Consider the following 20,144-nt stretch of genomic DNA (forward strand, 5'->3'; position numbering starts at 1 on the left):
GGGTTCAGTATTGGTGGTGGTAGTGAAACGGTGCTGGATGGTGAAAAATTTGAAGTGGTAGAAGAATTTGTGTATCTTGGAACATTAGTCACGTGCAATAATGATGTTACCCGCGAGGTGAAAAGGCGTATTGCAACTGCAAATAGGGCTTATAACGGACTTTGTAACCAGCTTAAGTCCCGTAGTCTGCAAACGAAAACAAAACATGAAACATGGACGATAAAGGAGGCTGATCGGAGAGCTTTCGAAGTGTTTGAGCGTAAGGTGCTGCGGACAATACTCGGCGGTAAACAGGAGAACGGTATCTGGCCAAAATTGACGATTTTCAATCTCCTCCCCCTGTGTCACACTTAATATATGTATCCTTTTAAAATTTTGTATGGGTCTTAACACTTCGCTTAACTTCCCCTCTCCCTCTAAGCATTACGAAATTTATGGATGCTCCCAAAGAAAAAAAATATTGTGAATCTATAAAATATGGCAGACTCCAGTGGGCTGGACACTTGATGCGAGTGTCGGAAGAAAAAATAGCGAAAACAATATTCGCCAGAGAACCGTACCGTATGCAGTGGAATCGCTAAAAAAAAATGGCGCGCACCCGTAAGGCCATTTTGCTGAAAATATATTTGACTAAATACAGCCAAACGGGACATTTTGCCGAAAATGTCACTTAGTTGTACAGCTCATTTGGCCAAATGGATCATATAGTCGAAAAAGCCGTTTGGTTGAACAGGTCATACAGTAATATCCTGATTTTATCACCCCCTGGTGAATTTTGGGGTGATAAAATGGGGCTTGTGACAAAATCGGAAAAAAAAATATTTTCAATTTTTTAATTTATTTTATAAATATGAATCAGTTTATGCCTTGGAAAGGTAAAATGCGTGAACCGTACTCGTTATTTCTTGTCGAAAATTCTTACAAAATCCTTCGCAAGTACATAAAAGTTATTCATAGTAAATTATATGCGGTAAAATTTATTTCATGAAAATCATTGTTGTGTGCGGTATTATTTACGAAAATAAAAAGATCGACTAAAATTTTTGGGGTGACAAAATCTGGTCGAAAACGTGATAAAATCAGAACGTGATCAAATCGGATCGAAAACGTGATAAAGTCGGGGGTATACAAAATCGGTTAGTGACAAAATCTGGTCGACACTGTATTACCGAAAATGTCCTTTTGTCGTACGTGTCACATAGTCAAAAATGTCGTTCGCCCAAACGGCTAATTTGGCCAAAAGACTCGTTTAGCCGAACAAATATTTTGACCAATAAGTCGTTGGACAGAGAAAGCCATTTCAGAAAAAGCCGAATATGTTGTTTGGTTGCAAAATCAATTGGCCGATTAGGTCCTGACCAGGTAAAAACAAACACATTACGAAACAAATGATGCAAGAATTGCAGAAAGCGGATGATTATCTTAGTTTGAAGTGTTGTGTACTTTGTACTAGCAATTCTCCATTAAGTCTCATATCTCTTTGTTGGGATTTGGCCGTATTGCTTGTTCGGCTAAACATTTTTGGTTAAATGAATGTACGGCTAAACGCCATTCGACCGACGTACGACCCGTTCGACCAGAAGTCTTTTTTGGCTCAACAAAAATATCGGCTGAATGATCTAATCTGCCAAAACTATCTTCCGGTCGAATGACTTGTTCGGCTAAATGGCTACATTGATTTAATGTCTTATTCGGCATATCGAAGTATTCGGTCAATCAGCTTTCGGCCTAATAACCGCTTCGACCAATCAATCGTTGCTACCAATAAGATTTGTTTTTTGCAGATTTTATGGCATGAAAGTCATGTGTTGGGATTTTTTCCTTCAAACTGTTTTCAGTTGTTTACACAACACATTTTCAAGTAGTTTCTTCAAATTTGATATCAATATCTACTGATTCATTGCATATGGTCTTTAAACTCATTTACTTAGCATTACAGATGTTAAAACTCAGTCCATGGTTTCAATCAAGATGTGCCAAATATTGGATTAATGTTGGAAGGTGCAAAATTTGATGGAAAGGAAAAAGTTGAAACAAACTCGGAAAGTGTTTTGCTATTTAATAAAAATAAATCCAGAAACTTTGTACAACACGGCATTTTTTCGGAAATGAAGTTTTTTATAAACATAAATTTGAAACGTATCGGAAATCTTTCCACTGACCACGGCATTCTTAGTGAGGATAAGACTAATGTGCTGAATAATGCACATAGAATCAGTTGATTTGATAGGTATGATTTAAGGACATAATTAAATCATTTGTTTGAGAAACTGCATATGTCCTTTTTTCACAATTTCGAGAAAACATCAAAAAACAGTTTTTCAACAAATTAGCACTGAATCTTTCGATTTCTTTGATACAGATCAATAGTTTTTGGCAAAACTCAACACCCTGGGGCACTTCCAGTGCAAAAACTGTAAGCAGTACTCCATAATTGCTCTTCAAAGTGCGTGGACATAAGTAGTTTCTCAAACAAACGAAAAAAAATTCATACATTCCTGAACAAAAATTTTTTTTTTCGTATTTTTTGCCAGGATACGTATTTTTGGACAAGGATTCAGAATATATAAAAATCTCATTTTGGCCAAAAATGTTACATATGCAGTTTCTCAAACAAACGGTTAAATTAAATCAGATTCTAGTCCGTTATATTTTCTTATTGCAAACCTGTGCGGTACTGACTGTCATTTTTTATCGATGCATTATATGTTATTTGTCCATCAGTACATAGGTACACATTTTTAACCCATTTTTATGGCTAAAACACCCAACCGTGCCATTGTCGCCCAATGCAGAGTGCACCAGCCAAGCAAAAATATGACAACCCACCCGCGACGGACATAGTTGACAAACGCAGCAGTTCTAGTAGCCGTGGCCGGAGAGCACTCGGAGATGGCATGATAAATATTCATCCCCACAAGTATGATTTCATTTGCATGTGAAAATTATCACTCCCCTCATCGCATCAGTCAGCCAGCGTAGCCAGCACAGGAAAGGGATTAGGTGAGAGGGGGTTCAGTTCAAACACGTAATTGCAAAAGGAATAGCGTCACAGGATTGCGGCAGCAGGATCCATCATTAAAAACCCTTGGCTCCCATCCATGGCAATTCATCCACTGGCTGACGGGAACGCGCAAAACTTCTAAGCGTAAAGTTATGAATACATAAAACGGATGGGTCCCACCGCGTCGTCGTCCCGTTTCGGCAGAACCGGGCAACCGGGTGGTAATTTTTCATCTTGATGGTTCACAATATTCTGAACCAACCTGCCAAATTTCCATAACCTTATAGGTATAGAGGTAGGTGCCCACTGTTGATGACGAGTTGGGAAGTTTGAAAACTTCTCTGCCGGCGGTGGTCGGTTTGCGATCGGAGAAATGTCGTGTTGAAACAAATGTTACTGAAGCTGAACAGATTGTGTGTCAGGGCCGTTCGCATTAGTGAGCGTGAACGACAAAGCCATTATTGGCAGGACAACAAAGCGCGACAACGGTGCTATTAGTGCGGCACTCCCCAACGACAGTCCAATATGATTGCATGAAACTAAGTCGGAGGTGGCAGGCATAAGGACGCGCCGGTGTAGGTGGTCAACTTTTGGAGGGGACAGGGGAGTTTAATTAAAACTTCTTGTTGTTATTTCCATTAGATATTACCGCTAACTCTTGGTCAGCATGATGTTGCGGTAGATGAAGATTCGGTGTAAGAGGAAACTAGTGAGAAAGCGGAAAGTAACTATAGTTGAATCACAAATACGATTTACGTGACCTTTTCGTTGTTTTGTGATTTAGGTTTGTTTGAAACGAACTGTTTGGGCAAAGCTCGATAGGATTCGATGAGCGTAAAGACTCAAATGAGGTGAATGAACTGAAATTTTCGTTAACAAATCATCGCATTAGTTCTTTTTACAATTCTTACCGTTTCAGATAATCTTAAAATACAGCTCCTTTCGTAGAGCATAAGCATGAACATTATGGCCGTGCATATCGTAGTTGCTACTCCGTGATTGACCAGAACAATTGCAATTGCACAGGAAAGCATGGTAATTGCTCTCCAACCTCAATGTGCACAATCGGAGACCTCTACACGGAAACAAATGCATACCCACAATCATGAATAAAAAAATCATGAAATCATGAATCATGCCAGTTCATGAAATCATGATTATAATTCATGATTTCAGGAACATTATTCATGGTACTGCGCAATCTTCAACAGTCGACAAAATGCATAACCGGTTATACTTCGAACACTCCCTTCCCAAGAAGTGAGAACGGCTGAAAGGTAGCACGCCGGACTCTCACTCGGGTGTACTCGAGTTCAACCCCTGTTGAACTTTTTTTTTATTTTTCGATTTCAACAACCAAATCGTAACGCATTGGTTGCGTTACGCGAAAATAAATCATGAAATCATGATTTATATTCATGGTGTATTTTCATAACATGAAAACACGTTGGATTCATGAAATCAAGAATCATTTTCTCATTTCCGGGAACGGATTTTTACCCGTGTAGTATTTTAAATGGTCGAAAGGGTGATATTTCTTATTGGATGCCGAGAAACGAGCTTCTTCGCTCATTTAGAATTCTAACAGTTTCCTGCTAGAACTAGTTATATGAAGCGGTAGTTATAGGATAGAAGCCCATTTCCAGTTCTAGCACTTCTCGAAAACACGCACTAAAGATGAACAAATCTGCACTGATGATTTCACTTTCTTATTAATGTACTCGCCCACAGTACATTAGAATATTTTGATAAAGGCGGGATCGTACTGCGTCCAAAACAAAAAACGTAAACTTGCACTGATTGTTCCACTTTTTTATTAATTTACTCACCCGTACAGCAGAATCGGAAATTTCGATAACCGCGCGATCATTCTGCGACTAATCGAAACGGGCCTGGGATTGAACATGAAACATATAAGGAAATAAACAAAGGAGGAATGGAACAGGCCTGTGATTGAACCCACGAACTCCTGCGCATGTAGCAGAAGTGGTAGCCATATGATCACCAACCAAGCTAATTTCTTAAAATACGGCTCCTTTCGTAGATATGGAAAACAACTTTCTTCGACCGACGGTTCGATGATGACTGGCGACGCTGTGGTCCACGACAATGACGCAAGGGTCGAAATGGCGCTACGGCCGGATGGGTTGACGCTGACGGTCCGAGGGAAAACTTGACGCAGTGGTCCGGAATGGCGCTACGGCCGGGAAGGTGACGCAGATGGTCCAAAATGGCGCTACGGCCGGGAAGGTTGACGCAGATGGTCTAAAATGGCGCTACGGCCGGGTGGGTTGACGCTGGTGGTCCAAAATGGCGCTACGGCCGGGAAGATTGACGCTGACCATCCGAAATGGCGCTGCGGCCTGGAATGACGCTGACGGTCCGAAATGTGAATGGGTTGACGCTGCGGTCCAAAAACAGCCCTGTGACTGTGGTGACAGTATCGTGATGATATTCCTCCGTCGAATCGATGTGTATACTGGCTGGAAGGTGGCAGTCCGATTCTCTCGCTACTAGTCCATACTGCGTAGCGAGGCTGAGTTGAATGGCTGATGCTTCCTGTTCGACGAGTTGAAGAGTGATCCAACAGCGGTTTTGGTATCGTCGTCCAGAAATCCTCCAAGTGCCATCCTGGTCACGGCACCAATGTTTCGTCCAGGGTGGGACGACCCTACGTTGTGTTAACTTCTGATGGATTCTCCGGGCGACGATGGTGAAGGCAAACTACTGATGAACGGTTTACTAATGGATTTATTACCTCCGAGAGGCAGCGTGCCAGCTCGGAGGTTACGATAACGAATACTGTACAATACATTAAGTGTAGAATCGCCTTTTAAGGCGACTCTTAGGACGGCAAAACAATTATTATTATGTATTACAATTATTGGGAACGTGCGCACATACATTCAAATTTAAATTCTAATTGGACTTAAGAGAGAAACCGGAGAAACCTTCCGATGAGTTCCTGGAACTGCTTCCGGAGGAATTCATGGAGTTACTTTCGGAGGATTTTTTGGCGGTTATTCCGAAATAGTCCGACGTCGCCGATAAAATTTCAATAGGCGCACAGGTCTAGTAATAACATCTAATTAAGTTTAAATAATTACAATTGTGGTTCTACCATCCTATAATCATTGCGTCAATAATCAATAATCAATAATCAAGTTACAAAACTGTAAAATACAAATTAAAACAGAGACAAAAAACCAGAGATTTCAGCGCTTTAACGCCTAAGGCCGAGAAGCTTTCAAGTTTTATTTATCAAATATCTAATTAATGGCGTAGATCTTAAATTTTACAAATATTTCGACAAAAATGTAATATGCTTTTGAGTAATTCTTTGTGAAACCTCCTTCGAACCATACACACTGCACTCGAATACATATAACACTTTGTTTAGAATTGATCCCACTGTGCCTTTTGCTATCGGTATTATCTATTGACACACCAATATTGATGAATCGATAGTACAACATCAAAAGTACAGCATCATCGAGCATAATAAAATCACAAATAGGTATTCTCCTACGACAGTCAAGTGCAAATTGAAATTCCCTTCCACGCGAAATAGGTACACCACTTAGTGAGTCGACAAATTTCCGCGCTGAATGTTTTCTTCCTGCGAAATCCTTCTCCCCTCATCCAAATGTTTATTCCCTACACTTGGATTCTAAGAATGTATTTCCGCCACAATTCGACTGAAACGAACGCAAACAAATTGAGTTGGGAACGGAACGTCGCCGCAGCCGCCGCCACTCACCGTCATGCCACTTGTATACGAAAGAGATTAGAGCGAACGACGAAGCAAACCCCCGGGTTGCGAATATATCGTAATCTCTTGCCGTTTTCGGCGGCTACACGTGCTGCAGCGATAACGAAGCCATACCATGGCGCGAAGTTTTTCGCTGACACTGTTGTGTAGCTGTCGCACGTATCCACGCTAACGATATACTTGTGGTAGCACCGCACCGTGGCTGCTTCGTCCTGTCACTCGTCAGTGCGATATCTGAATGTGGTGCACTGGATACGCGCGATACATGCCATGCAATCCGACGTTCTACTTATGTAAAAACAGAACACGAATGAATGGAAAGCAAATAATCGGAAAACAACGGGGAATCTCATCAGGACACCGGAGATATTGTCCTGCGCCATCAGAAGCTTTGCTGACAGGTCCTCATTGCCGACCACACCGGATGAACCGACGACGACGGCATCGCTGGAAAACAAAAATACACACAAGCTGCGATTGCGAGAGTATTATGCGATCCATGATGGGGGTCTTCTAGTTATTAAGGAATATTAAGCTGACTGTGACGTGAACCATATCCGTGTACGAACAATTGTGAGAGTCCTTGCAATACGGAGGAACCGACGAGCCACGAGAACAATAGAGGCCGCCATCTGACAACCCTTTCCCCTCCGCGCAATCGCCTTTGTATGGAAACTGCGCCTGTATCCAATAATATTGTGTGTACACAGCCACAAATATATATTTCGCTCGAACGGATTTTCAGACCTTGCCTGCTTGTCTCGTCTCATCTCGTCCTAACCGAGCGGTTTTGGCACTGGCACACAACAATCAAAGCCAAAACAGCCATATGCTCGAGTTCACTCACTCACTTGCCGATGCTGCTGCTGCTGCTGCTGCTGGGGCGTTCGTTAGTCCTTCTATTAGGGCAACCATTATCGTGGAGGCTCCGCTTGCTTGGAAGGGACCGTCTGGCCGAGCGGCAGAAGGAAGCTGGCTGGCTCGAACTGGATGACTGGTTGGTTGGTTGGTTGTTTGCAGCTGCCTTGCCCCTGCTGAACCGGGCTGCACTATAGCAGCGGACCGGGCGCGGCGCGGCGGCGACTGGAGTGTGTAATATGAATGGATAGTGGCTTTGCTGTTGCTGGCACGAGATTCCGACCCGATTGGAGCAAACATATGCATGGGAAAAATGTGTTCCGCTCGATGTTGTTGACGGTGGGAAATATGACTTTTGTGCGATGGAGCTTCATTTCATTTCCAGTATGTGGTGCTTTTGTTTGTGCAGTGATGGATAAATTTCCGATTTAGAAAGGAAAAACAATATCGGGAAAGTTTTTTTTTCTGTCGGAGATAACAAAAAGTATTGAACAGCCGGAACAGCGAGGGGAAGCTCGTTCTATGAACAGATTGAACTATTTTTTGCACGTTTTCGGAACTTTGTCGAAATACGCGGAGTGCAGTCAAATTTGCATACCGCCGTTGATGGTAACAATGGGTACCGAGTGGTGAGAGAGGATCAAAAGGGCGCAATTCTAACTAATAACTCAACATAAATCTTTAACCTAACTAAACTCTTGTCCCAATCTCATCACGTCGAATCATTGTAACTCCTGAATGCGCGGCATACAAAAACATAAAAAGTATATCAAAACAATAAGAGAAAAGAAACCATATTTCTTTTATTTATATATTGCATGTCTGTCAACCTTATTCACAAAATGTCGAAGGGGCTATCCATATACCACGTGGGCAGGTTTTGGTCAGTTTTAGATACCCCATCCCTTCTTCTTCTAATTTGCCACATGAAATTTATCTGAATATTAGTGGAAAAGTGCCCCTAATTCCCAAAAACTATTTTAATTCAATTTCATTTTGCCTTATCCGTAAAAGTACCATGCATTTCCACATTAAATTATAATCCAAGTCCACGGGAAATTCTACTAAATTTTACAAGGAAATTGTTCCGAATTTCCACGGAAAAATCTTACAAATAACCACCGAAAAAAAATCCGAGTATTCGCGAAAAACATCTTCCAATGTACGGCAGAAAAATCTTAATTTTTTTCAACGTGGAATTTTTCCTGATTTTTTACGAAAACTTTTACGAGTTTTCACGAACAATTCTTCCGAATCTGCGGGAAAAATTCATCCGATTTTCGACGGGATTTTTTTATTATTCCACGGGAAATAGCTCCGATTATCAATGTAAATTTCTTCTTTTTTCTTTTTTTTTATTTATTACAAGGTCCATTATTACAAAGTTCATCTTTTTTGTCCTTGAGCTCAACCACTTGTGACAGACGATCGAGGAACGCAGGTGCTTCAGGATTAGCGCAAAAAACATGATCTTTTAGAGCAGCCGCGGCCTTCAACATACTCCAGACAGTGAAATTTTTTTTTTACCTCGAAAAATGATCCTTGAAAACCCCTTAGTTTGGTTTTTTCTTCACTTTTTGACCCGGCGTCTGGTCCTGTCATAAGACCCAACTCGTGGTATCAAAATAACGACGTGCCCACAGTTCGAAGACGTTTTTTTAGAACTAATTTCCAATCCGTGTCATAAGACGAGTTTGTACTATTCCATTTAATTCCACTACTTTATTGTACCTTTGAGAGATAGGTATTTCGACCTAAACAGTAAGGCCGTCTTCAGTGTCTCGTACTTGACTCGAAATCGTATTCATATTCCAATACGTATTTTGAATTATATTATTTTTACTCAATTGTGCTGCAGTTCAATTACCGGACCCTGTAATTGAAAGCTTTTCTATGCCCACCATTGCATGAGTATGTATCTTTTGTGGCTAGAACGGACCGAGAATCGAACTGGCCATTTCCGTATGGGCAATCCTACGCTTTTGCTCGCAAGGCTAACCGGAGACGCACAAAAAAAAACGAAAAAATCTTTCAATTTTAACAAAAATCTGAAAAGTTTTCCATGAGAACCGGAACAATATTTCGTGAAAATTCGGAACAATGTGCCGTGGAAAATCGGAAGTTTTTTTCGTGGAAATTGAAGAGAATTACCTATGAAAAATCGAAACAATTTCTCTCAAAAATTCGAAAGAATTTTCCGCAGAAATTAGGAAAAAAAATCCCGCTAGAATTTGAAAGATTCATATGTGGAAATTCAAATAATTATTACGACGGCATTCGGAAGATTTTCTCGTAATAATTTGGACGAGTTTTCCGTAATGATTCGCAAGAAGAGGGACAATTCGGACAAATTATCCATGGAAACTCGGTATAATTTCCAAAGGGAAATCGGAATCGGAATAATGGGCTACGAAATGGTGAGTTGACATCCGGCAAGGAGCGCCTAACATAGCTCTGGTCCTCACAAGTTCCAATACTCACGCTTCTAGAATTCGAGAATCCGATAATGAAATAATACGGACTGATTTTACGGCGACGACACTTTGCGCGAAACAACGGACACGAATAGGAACATGGAACGTTTTAACCCTAACCCAGCAGGGTAAATTGGCACAACTTGCCAATGAGGCACGCCGCATGAAGCTTGAGATCCTGGGACTGAGTGAAGTCCGTTGGCCAAACTTTGGAGAACACAGAACGCCGTCGGGACAAGTTCTGCTATACTCTAGTTTACGAGGTGAACACGCTCCCCGGCATCGCAGAGTTGGCTTCCTACTAATCGCTCAGGCACACTCTGCGCTTATGAAGTGGGAACCTTTAAATGAACGGATAATCGTTGCCAGATTTAAAACGCGGGTCCGAAACCTTACTATAATCCAATGTTATGCGCCAACCGATGCTGCCGATCTGCAAGACAAAGAGAGCTTCTACAGTCAACTCAATGCCGTCGTAGATAGAATTCCGAAGGGTGATTCGCAGAATTTTGTAGTAATAACGACATGGTGATCGGGGATCGCTCTTCCCTCATCGACCTGTTCACAAGGTCACGTGTGTCTCCCGTGACGACTTTACAGAAAATCAAATCGACCACATCTGCATCAGCCGAAAATGGAAACGGAGCCTTCTTGATGTACGGAATTAACGTAGTGCCGATATGGCGTCTGATCATCCCCTCCTAATCGGCGAAATACGCCTGTGCATTGTGCGGATTCGTCGGCAGGAGGAGAGAGTTGGACGACGGTTCAACACACGCCGACTGCAAGATGCCACGGTGAAACGGTCCTTCGTGGATGAACTGCAGACGCGTGCTGCAAATATTCCGGAAGGTGGCAGCGTGGAAGACCAATGGACCGCCATCAAGAATGCCTTCATCGCCACAAGCGAGAACAATCTGGGCGAACTGCGCTCCCAGAGCAAACAATGGATCACCGATGAGACCTGGAGGAAGATAGAGGAGCGAAGAGAAGCTAAAGCCGCGATAGAGCGATCAACAACCAGAGGAGCCAAAGTCTTAGCCCGTCAACGATACTCGGCTCTTGAGAAGGAAGTAAAACGCTCATGTCGGCGGGACAATCGAGCGTGGGCAGACTCTCTGGCCAACGAAGGAGAGAGAGCCGCAGCAACCGGGGACATTCGCCTCCTCTACGATATCTCACGACGCTTAAGCGGGGCGAAGATGAATGCAACGATGCCTGTGAAAGACGCGAATAAGCAGTTATTGACCAACCCAACTGACCAGCTGAAACGCTGGTTCGAGCACTTCGAACAACTTTTTCAAGTGCCAGCCAGGCTACCATCACCTCGGCATGATCTGCCTAGGATCCGACGTATAACACGCGGCAATACCGAAGCTCCATCACTGCTAGAGATTCAAACAGCCATCCAAAGCATGAAATCGAATAAAGCCCCAGGGGTCAATCGCATATCTGCCGAGTTGCTCCAAGCTGACCCCATGACATCCGCTCAAGTACTGCATCGTTTATTTCGTAATATCTGGGACACTGCAACTTTCCCGGTCGACTGGATGCAAGGTATCTTAGTGAAGGTACCCAAAAAGGGTGACCTGACTGTATGCGGTAACTGACGAGGCATTATGTTGGTGTGTACCGTTCTCAAAGTTCTATGCAAAGTTATCCTAGCCCGGATTCAGGAGAAGATCGATGAAGATCTCTCCGGCGGCAGCAGGCCGAATTCCGTACCGGAAGATTCTGTGTGGACCATATTGCCACGCTCCGTATCATTTTGGAGCAGGTCAACGAATTCCAAGAGTCCCTTTACTTGGTATTCATTGACTACGAAAAAGCTTTCCACCGTCTAAATCACGAGAATATATGAGGCGCCCTGAGATGCAAAGGGGTTCCTGAGAAAATCATCGGCCTCGTCGAGGCACAGTACGACGCCCTTTTCGTGAAAAATACTGCACAATGGGGTCTTGTCCGACCCTATCCGGGTCGTAGATGATGTGAGGCAAGGATGTATTCTATCACAGTTGCTGTTCCACATCGTAATCGACGAGATTCTGGTAGGTGCGATTGACCGTGAACCAAACCGCGGGCTGTTATGGCAGCCTTAAACTACGGAGCACCTAAACAACTTCGAAATGGCTGATGACGTTGCACTCCTCGCTCACCGGCGCTCTGACATGCAGAGTAAGCTCAACGACCTTGCCGAGCGCTCCTCTTCGGCAGGTTTAGTCATCAACGTCAACAAAAGCAAATCGTTGGATGTGAACACGGTGACCCCTTCCAGTTTCATAGTAGCCGGGCAACCAGTGGAGAATGTTGAAAGCTTCCAATATCTTGGTAGCCAAATGGCGTCAGACGGCGCTACCAAGGTCGACATAAGCGCGCGGATCAAGAAAGCAAGGGCTGCCTTTGCGAGTTTAAGAAATATCTGAAAAAACAGGCAAATACGAATTTTCAACTCTAACGTGAAATCTGTGCTGTTAAACGCTGGCGAAACATGGTGTGTATCAGTGGAAAACACTCAACGGCTGCAAGTGTTCATCAACATATGCCTGCGGTATATAATTCGGGCCTGGTGGCCTCACAACTGGATCTCAAACAACGAGCTCCATCGTCGTTGTCACCAGAGGCCGATAGCAACAGAAATTAGGGATCGGAAGTGGGGCTGGGTCGGCCACACTATACGTAGGGGCGGAAAAGAAATCTGTAAACGAGCATTAGACTGGAACCCAGCGGGACATCGCAGCAGAGGCAGACGCAGAAGCTCATGACGGCGAAGCTTCAATAAAGAAATAAAAGAAGTCGACCGAAATCTAACTTTGCAACAGGTTAAAGCGATAGCTGGACAATGCTCAGGATGGAGATCTTTCAAGTTGGCCCTTTGCACCACCGGAGGTCTACATGATCCATAAGTAAATAAGTAAGTTACACGAAAAAAAAATTGCGATGGGTCAGCATTGTATCGGAATTTTCAAACTCCAAATATGCTGAAAAATAAAAAAAAGATTAATAGATTGAAGAAACTATTTAACTGGATAAAAAACTTGAAAAACACAATTCTAAAAAATCAAAGTGTGAAATTGGTAAAATAGCGAATTCAAAAATTTGAATGTCCAAACCGTGTTTAGGTCGATTTTAGATAGCAAAATAGTGATTCTGAGCGAAAACAAAAATTTGGGTTGTAGAGGTTTAACATTGGAACTTCTTGTGCGCCTCTTGTGCCCAATAAATGAAGCATTGCGATGACTAGCTTGTGATTTATAAACATAACACCCAGTCACAGCAGACCGTGTCGTGTTCACTAGGCTTTATGGCTTCTAGGCTTTATGATTCTTCTATGGTTCTTCTAGGCTTTATGATTTTTTCTCAGGCGCTTCCACATTTTAAGACCCAGCAGCGTTGAAGAAGGATGTAGTTGGAATTACATCGGAAACAGATTTCATCTGTAGAAACGGTCTGCTATCGGTCTGCGAAATGATATTCATCATATATTAATAGTTCATCACTAATCAAAGAAACGGGTTTGGTGGTCATATGGCTACAGCTTCTGCCTCATACGCAGGAGGTCGTGGGTTCAATCCCAGGCCCGTTAAATTTTCTCCAACTTTGTATCTTTCATATATTTCTCATGTTCTAGCAATCGCTAGAACTGGAAATGGGCTGTCATACCGTTTCCATCTTCTATCCCTATACCTACAACTTGATTAGTTCTAGCAAGTAACTGTTAGGCTGATGACATACTGGGAGCGAAGAGAAGCGAAGCGAAGAGGTTGGTGATAAGCAAAGCGAAGTGAAGCGGCGATCAAAGCGAGCTATGACATACTGAAAGCGTTTTTCGGAGTGTTGATCTCGCAACAAATACAAGTGTAAAAACATGGATTTCCTCAGATGTAAAATATTTTGCTTCTCCAAGCATATTTAGCACAAAGAGAAGAGTGTTGGGGAGATTTATAGAATGTCGCAATTGAAAACCGATTTTATGATGTGAGCGATAGATTATCACCACATACAAACAGACGTACGACGTAGCTATGGTAAAACTTTTTGGGCCATGTTTTACTCCTATTTTACGTTTGCTCCTATGGAAGATCCATTAATTACGTAACGGGAAATTTTCAACACGACCCCCCCCCCTTTGTATGAAACATCTGAAAATATTGCATGGATCGTCACACTTCGCCGACAACACCCCTCCCCCTTCAAGCGTTACGTAATTTATGGATGTTCTTCTTACAACATTTCTCTACACTGTAGTTGATTTCTCGGGAGATACGCACATCATGAAAACAACTTCCACAAAAATCGTTTTGTCTCGGCAAACTTTTTGAAAAAACGGCGTAAACAAGGGAAACCATTTCCCACCAATGGCCGGCAAAAAATTGAGACAACAATTTCCTTATCTATCGGATTGTTCCCGAAGTTTCAATATGCGGACATAAGCAAAAATTGCGCAAACCCGATTTTCGTTGAAGTTGAAGGGATTTTCAAGATACACGGTACGTATCTACCGCGTAAAAACCGACTCCAGTGTAAAATCAAATATCAAAACGATTGAACACAACAATTTCATTTGGTTCAAACGCGCATTACAGATGCGTGAAAAATCTATCACTTGAAACTAATCCTAAATACGAGAACGATATAAAAATAACAAGTTCAACATCCATTTGTCTGTGGTAACAGCAAATTACGTGTTTTTTGTTTCAAAGTGTTTCTAAATGTATGGACTGCACCAGAATATTCCCAATTTTAATGAGTACCGCTACTATGAAATACATCATATACATGTAGCTAAAACCATACATATTTTAATGTTTTCATTAACCAAATTAACAAAATAAACAATGTTGCTTTCCTCTCCCGCAATACTTTTCACCCACAGCCATTTTACACAACTGCGAACGAGGGTAAACTCAAATCAACAAACATACAGAAGTGATCCTTTGCGATCTCGCGCGGCAAAGCACTCTACGAACTGCTTCGCCTCTTTGGCTACCGCTTCTCGCCTCTTCTCATCGCTTCCACTATGACAGGTATAAGCGATTTCCATATATCGCTCATTGAGGTAGCTTTCACGCGGACGCTTCGCTTCCCTCTCAACTCTTCTAATCGCTTCTCTTCTCTCCCAGTATGGCATCAGCCTTAGAATTCGAAATGAGCATAAAAGCTCGTTTCGGCATCCAATTAGAATACATCTCCCTTTCATTACTATCTCATTGGCAACCCGTTAACCAAGACGAACCTCTGCCATAGAACCTTACCCCCAGATTCTAATAAAAAAAATTCCGCAGGAACTCGTGGCGAGTGCAGAGGTGTTCTCGGCTTGCAGTGGGCGAGTGACTGCATCATCAATTCCTTCCCATCCCCGATGACCGTGAGGACGTGGCCAGCGCCGTTATCGACCATCTAAAATACTAGAACTCTCGTACTGTGCACATTGAGGTTGGAGAGCAAATCCCATGCTTCCATCCATTGGTTCCCTGTGCAATTGCGATTGTTCGGTTGATCACGGAGTAGCAACTACGAAATGCACGGTCATCATGCTCATGCTCATTAATAGTTCATCACTAATCAAGACTGTTTGAAAGGAGAAGTGAATGTCTATAAACTAACGTCAGTTTATGTGCATCTACTCCAAAATGCGATGCCAGAGGAAACATAATTGTGCCGATCAAGATCGTGTACCAATAACTGTGTTTCTGTATGATTTACAATCGATCCCCAATGATCCCCATCAAGGTATTTTTCATTCTATCATGGATCGTCAATATTCAAAGAACGCATTTTCCGGCGCGAATGATGCAGATTATACAGCAGTCATGTATGCAGGATCCAACGGCCGATGTTGCAAATGGCAGCATAGGTCTGATCGCTAAAAATCAAAGTTGCACGTATTCAGCAAGTGTCACTCCACTTGAATGTAACACAGCCTGAGCGGATTGCATCGTTGTGTTGGAATGACTCCAATCGCAACCCAAATAATCGAACAAAAAATCTACGGTAAATACACTTTTGATTGTAAATATTGGATTTATTGACACACAATTAATCTGTGGGATCCATTTGTCTGCCAGGCATTCGAACACACATGGTTTATATATTACATCAAAGCTCATAACTTTTTTCCTTTCTCTTTTCGTACTCAAAAAATAACAAACTTTCCAATTAGAATGCAATTCCACCCACTTTTCACACCGTCTTGAAACTTTTATCGAACAACTATAATCACTCTATTCCTGTGACCGAATACAAGCTGCCAGTGCTCTGCACCCCCGCAACCCATCAATCGATAACGCCAACGAAAATGTCACCCGCATATCCTTCGTGTCGATTCCGTTTGAACTAACTCATCGTAAGTAACACACACGTATCTATCCAAGTTGTGCGAGCCCTTCGTCGTTCGGCCACCACCCCGGGCCCCAAGTACAGCACGGAATAAAAAGAACTTTATCAGAAGATGCAAGAAACATGAATCCACCCATGCAGCAACTCACTTCCCCGTCGACGAACTGCAACTTCCGACCCGACCGCTCGCTAACAGTCCATCCGATCCAACAAGTGGATTACTTTCCTCCACGCAGTAGTAGAGGGTTCTTGTTATGTGACTTGAAGGCGAACGGAGAAAAAATACACAGGAACCGACGACGCGCATGGTGGTACTGAGTGCGGAGTGAGCTGGTGATGGGGTTAGCAGGGAACGAACGACGACGACGACGACGACGAACAAAACTCCTGCATTTGGTAATTTCCTTCGCTTTTGCTTAGTGGAACTGACTGTGCCGTTCTGCCCCGTGTACTCGTTGCGTTGTCGTCACAGTTGAAGTTTTGCATCCAAGTGCAATGCAATGCGGAAAAGCTAAACCCATTCATCTTTTGGTAGGATATTGCATTCTTACATTTTTATTCAATGATTTTTTCTATTTTTTGTAAAGCTAACTTTTAATTCAATTCGACGCATAATTTGGAACGAAACATACTTTGTTTAGTCCCATCACAAATAAATGCTGCCAAATGATAATTACAATGACATAATATTGCATATTGGAATTGAACATTAGCTATTATAAGAATTTAAACCGCTAATAATGTCAAACGTGACGTGACTTTATTAATAAATCTATAAATCAATAATTCAACTAATAACCCAGTCAATAAAATTCAAATTTGTCAAACATTGTTTAACCATTCTGAAACCAAGAAGGTAGACGTGAAACGAGTAACATAAACCCGAGATGATAGAACGAGGAAAAAAGTTCGAAATAGTTACATCATGCCCGAAACGATGCATAACGCGGTCATAGATTTTTTTTCTCAGGAACCCCAACTTTTACCGGAAACTAGTGTTATCAAAAATGCAATGAATTTGAAAGATTAATGTCTTCTTTTTGCCGTTAGAAATTAGAACCACTCGAAAGATATTAAACCAAACGGGGATATTGGACTTACCACTTTGACCGGAGCGGCGAATATAGGCAGGGCTGGTTCGACGTCACGTTCAGCCTGCATTTGCCGTTCTCGTGCTTGCTTGTCGCGTTCTCTGCGGTCCATCCTGATATCCTGCTCATCGTGTCTGTTAGGGAAAAGAAAATTTAAAACAAAAAATGTTAAAAATCTTCTTTTTAATTTAAAGTTAGAATTATGATTAGCTGAGTTCGTTAGGATAAAGTGTTCTTTTGTGAATAAATGCGCTCTCTCCAGTTGAATGCTGTGCGAGTATAGAAAGTCTGCAAAGTTAGATGAAGAAAAGAGAGAACGCTCGAAACGGATTCTTTTGTTGTTACTTTTAGCTTCTTTAGAAGCATTTATCGATTTTTAACAATCATTTCAAAATTCTAATTGCAATTTATGAAATTTCAGATGTGAGTAATAAGAATAACAATAACCTATGATTTTATCCTTTATCACTCTTAATATATAATCCCACCGGACGATCAATCTAGGAGCTCTATTTTCAAATTAGTCCGATATTATACAATCCCATTGCGAATTATAACTCTTTGGTTCAACCTATTAGTTATTCTCGTTCGTCAATTTATTGCCCACGGGAGACTCAAGCTTTCACAATCGCTTCGGTGTTCGTCCTCCTTCCTCTGCTACTGCTGCTGCTACTCGGTCATAAGTTATGCATTGACCAACTTTATAACAACGGGTTGCATTGCATTGCTGCAAAATTACCCAGTTTCCATGTTGCTTAGCATTCGGTTGGGCACTGTGGAAGAGTGGAACCCCGACTAATGACAGGCCATTGTGTCGTCAGCTGCAGATATTTGCAACACGGTCTCCCTGTTTGTAATATGTATTTACATTACATACATACACGCAGAAATATGCAATTTTCTGTAAAGACTCAATCAACCTTCTTTCGAGGTCGTCCCACAGACAGCAGCAGCAGCACCGATTTCCCGCCCTAGGGTAACAAGCACTCAGCAGAAGCGCAACCAATCGTCCCGGCTCTTCCCATAAATTATTCTTTTTTTTTTGCCTTCCCTTTTATCTATTGTCGATTGGGTTTAAAGCTGTTGATACGGCCCGAACGATGAAAATTGATATCCATTACGATTGCTGCTGCTAGCTACTACGACTACTACTACTACTATTATTATTATCCTATACGTGGTACTCAGTGAGGAGTAGAGATAAGGCTACAAGGGATAGTTATCAACCAGTTTGAGATGATAAGATAGAATCTAAATATGACGATAAGTTAGCATTACAAGACAGACATATATTTTCCATCAACAGTTAGACAATTTTTCCTTCCTGTCTAATCCTAAAATATGTTTTTAGATCATGTGTGTTCATTGCTAAGATTTATGACAAACAAATTAAAAAAAAGATTTCGATTTTTATGATGGTATCTTTCTTTTACTAGTTTTCTGAGCTAAGCTTAACAGCCAATCGATTCTTTGTTATCAATAATCTACCTTTGTTCGGATTCTGTTTCACTATTTGCTTATAATTGCATAGATATCACAACGCTGATATAATTTGAAAAGGTTGCCTAATTTGTTAACAACGTGACATGTTCTTGAAAAATATTCTTTTTCAGAAAAAAACAAATATTTCTGATTGTTGATCACAATTTGGAGACCTATCACGACCTGTAAAAATTTCCAACTGCACAGTAAACAATATATTTTGTATCTTATTTTGTTAAAAATTTCTAACAAAATATGTTATTACATTATGTATTTTATCATGTAACTTTTTTTTTTTGTTTCAAGTAGTGAAATTTTTGATTGAAATATAGATATTTTAACAACATCCTGCACCATGTTTCAAATTTAGTATATTGTTATAAATTTAGTATGTATAACATAATAACATATGTTGATATGACATTCTAGTTGGGTACCTGATCCATGGAAAACTAAACTTTCAAAATCATGGTTCTCCGCAGCCGTACATCGGAATTTTGTTCTGTTTTCTGCGTTCTGTAAATGGACATGATTCCGAATATATTGATGGGAACACTGGGGTACCGGGAAACACGACTTTCGACGTGTCAACCTTCATGATTTTGCAATACAAGTTCATAGGAATGTGTTCTGAGTGTATTTGCTCCATCTGATCACATTGCTGGTTTTGTGGAGGAAGTGGCACACACCACGACGCGATTTACATAATACCAACGGCTCTTGTCCCTTTCGTAGACCCGAATAAAGTTAACGAGCTAAGTCTGGAGATCCTCAGATCAAATCGCGAGATTCTATCGCCATCATTGCCATTGCGAATCACGAAGTGATTTCGCGAAGGTAAAAAAAAATCGCCTATACCCACACCAACACTTTAAACACTTTATTCAGCAGGTTAAGACCTCCCTTTTTCCCGAACTCGCCAGTGGAAGCGATCATACTTATTTGTCTCCAACCCGAAGTTGTAAAAGGTTCCGAGGGTCAACGAATCTTGAAAGCGATCAGGATAGGTCGATTTCCGGACCTTAGCACATAATCGCTGAGATATTCGCTTAAAAGACGGTTATGTTGCGCCATACATTTGAGTGGGAACTCATTCAGTATAGAGATTTAATAATTGCAGAAAATGA

The 20,144-nt window shown here is 41.6% G+C and overlaps 1 protein-coding gene across 11 annotated transcripts in view; it reads right to left on the minus strand.

Annotated features, from left to right (window-relative positions):
* The window catches only part of LOC134212682 (AF4/FMR2 family member lilli), a 319,987-nt gene that overhangs the window by 160,793 nt on the left and 139,050 nt on the right, over positions 1 to 20,144 (minus strand). For all 11 annotated transcript variants that reach the window (XM_062690748.1, XM_062690747.1, XM_062690745.1 and 8 more), the window contains one exon: positions 17,546 to 17,669. In XM_062690748.1, coding sequence (XP_062546732.1) covers positions 17,546 to 17,669 — 124 coding nt within the window. The remainder of the gene's footprint in view (positions 1 to 17,545; positions 17,670 to 20,144) is intronic.

Source organism: Armigeres subalbatus, chromosome 2, assembly GCF_024139115.2.
Source record: "Armigeres subalbatus isolate Guangzhou_Male chromosome 2, GZ_Asu_2, whole genome shotgun sequence".
Lineage (NCBI taxonomy): Eukaryota > Metazoa > Arthropoda > Insecta > Diptera > Culicidae > Armigeres > Armigeres subalbatus.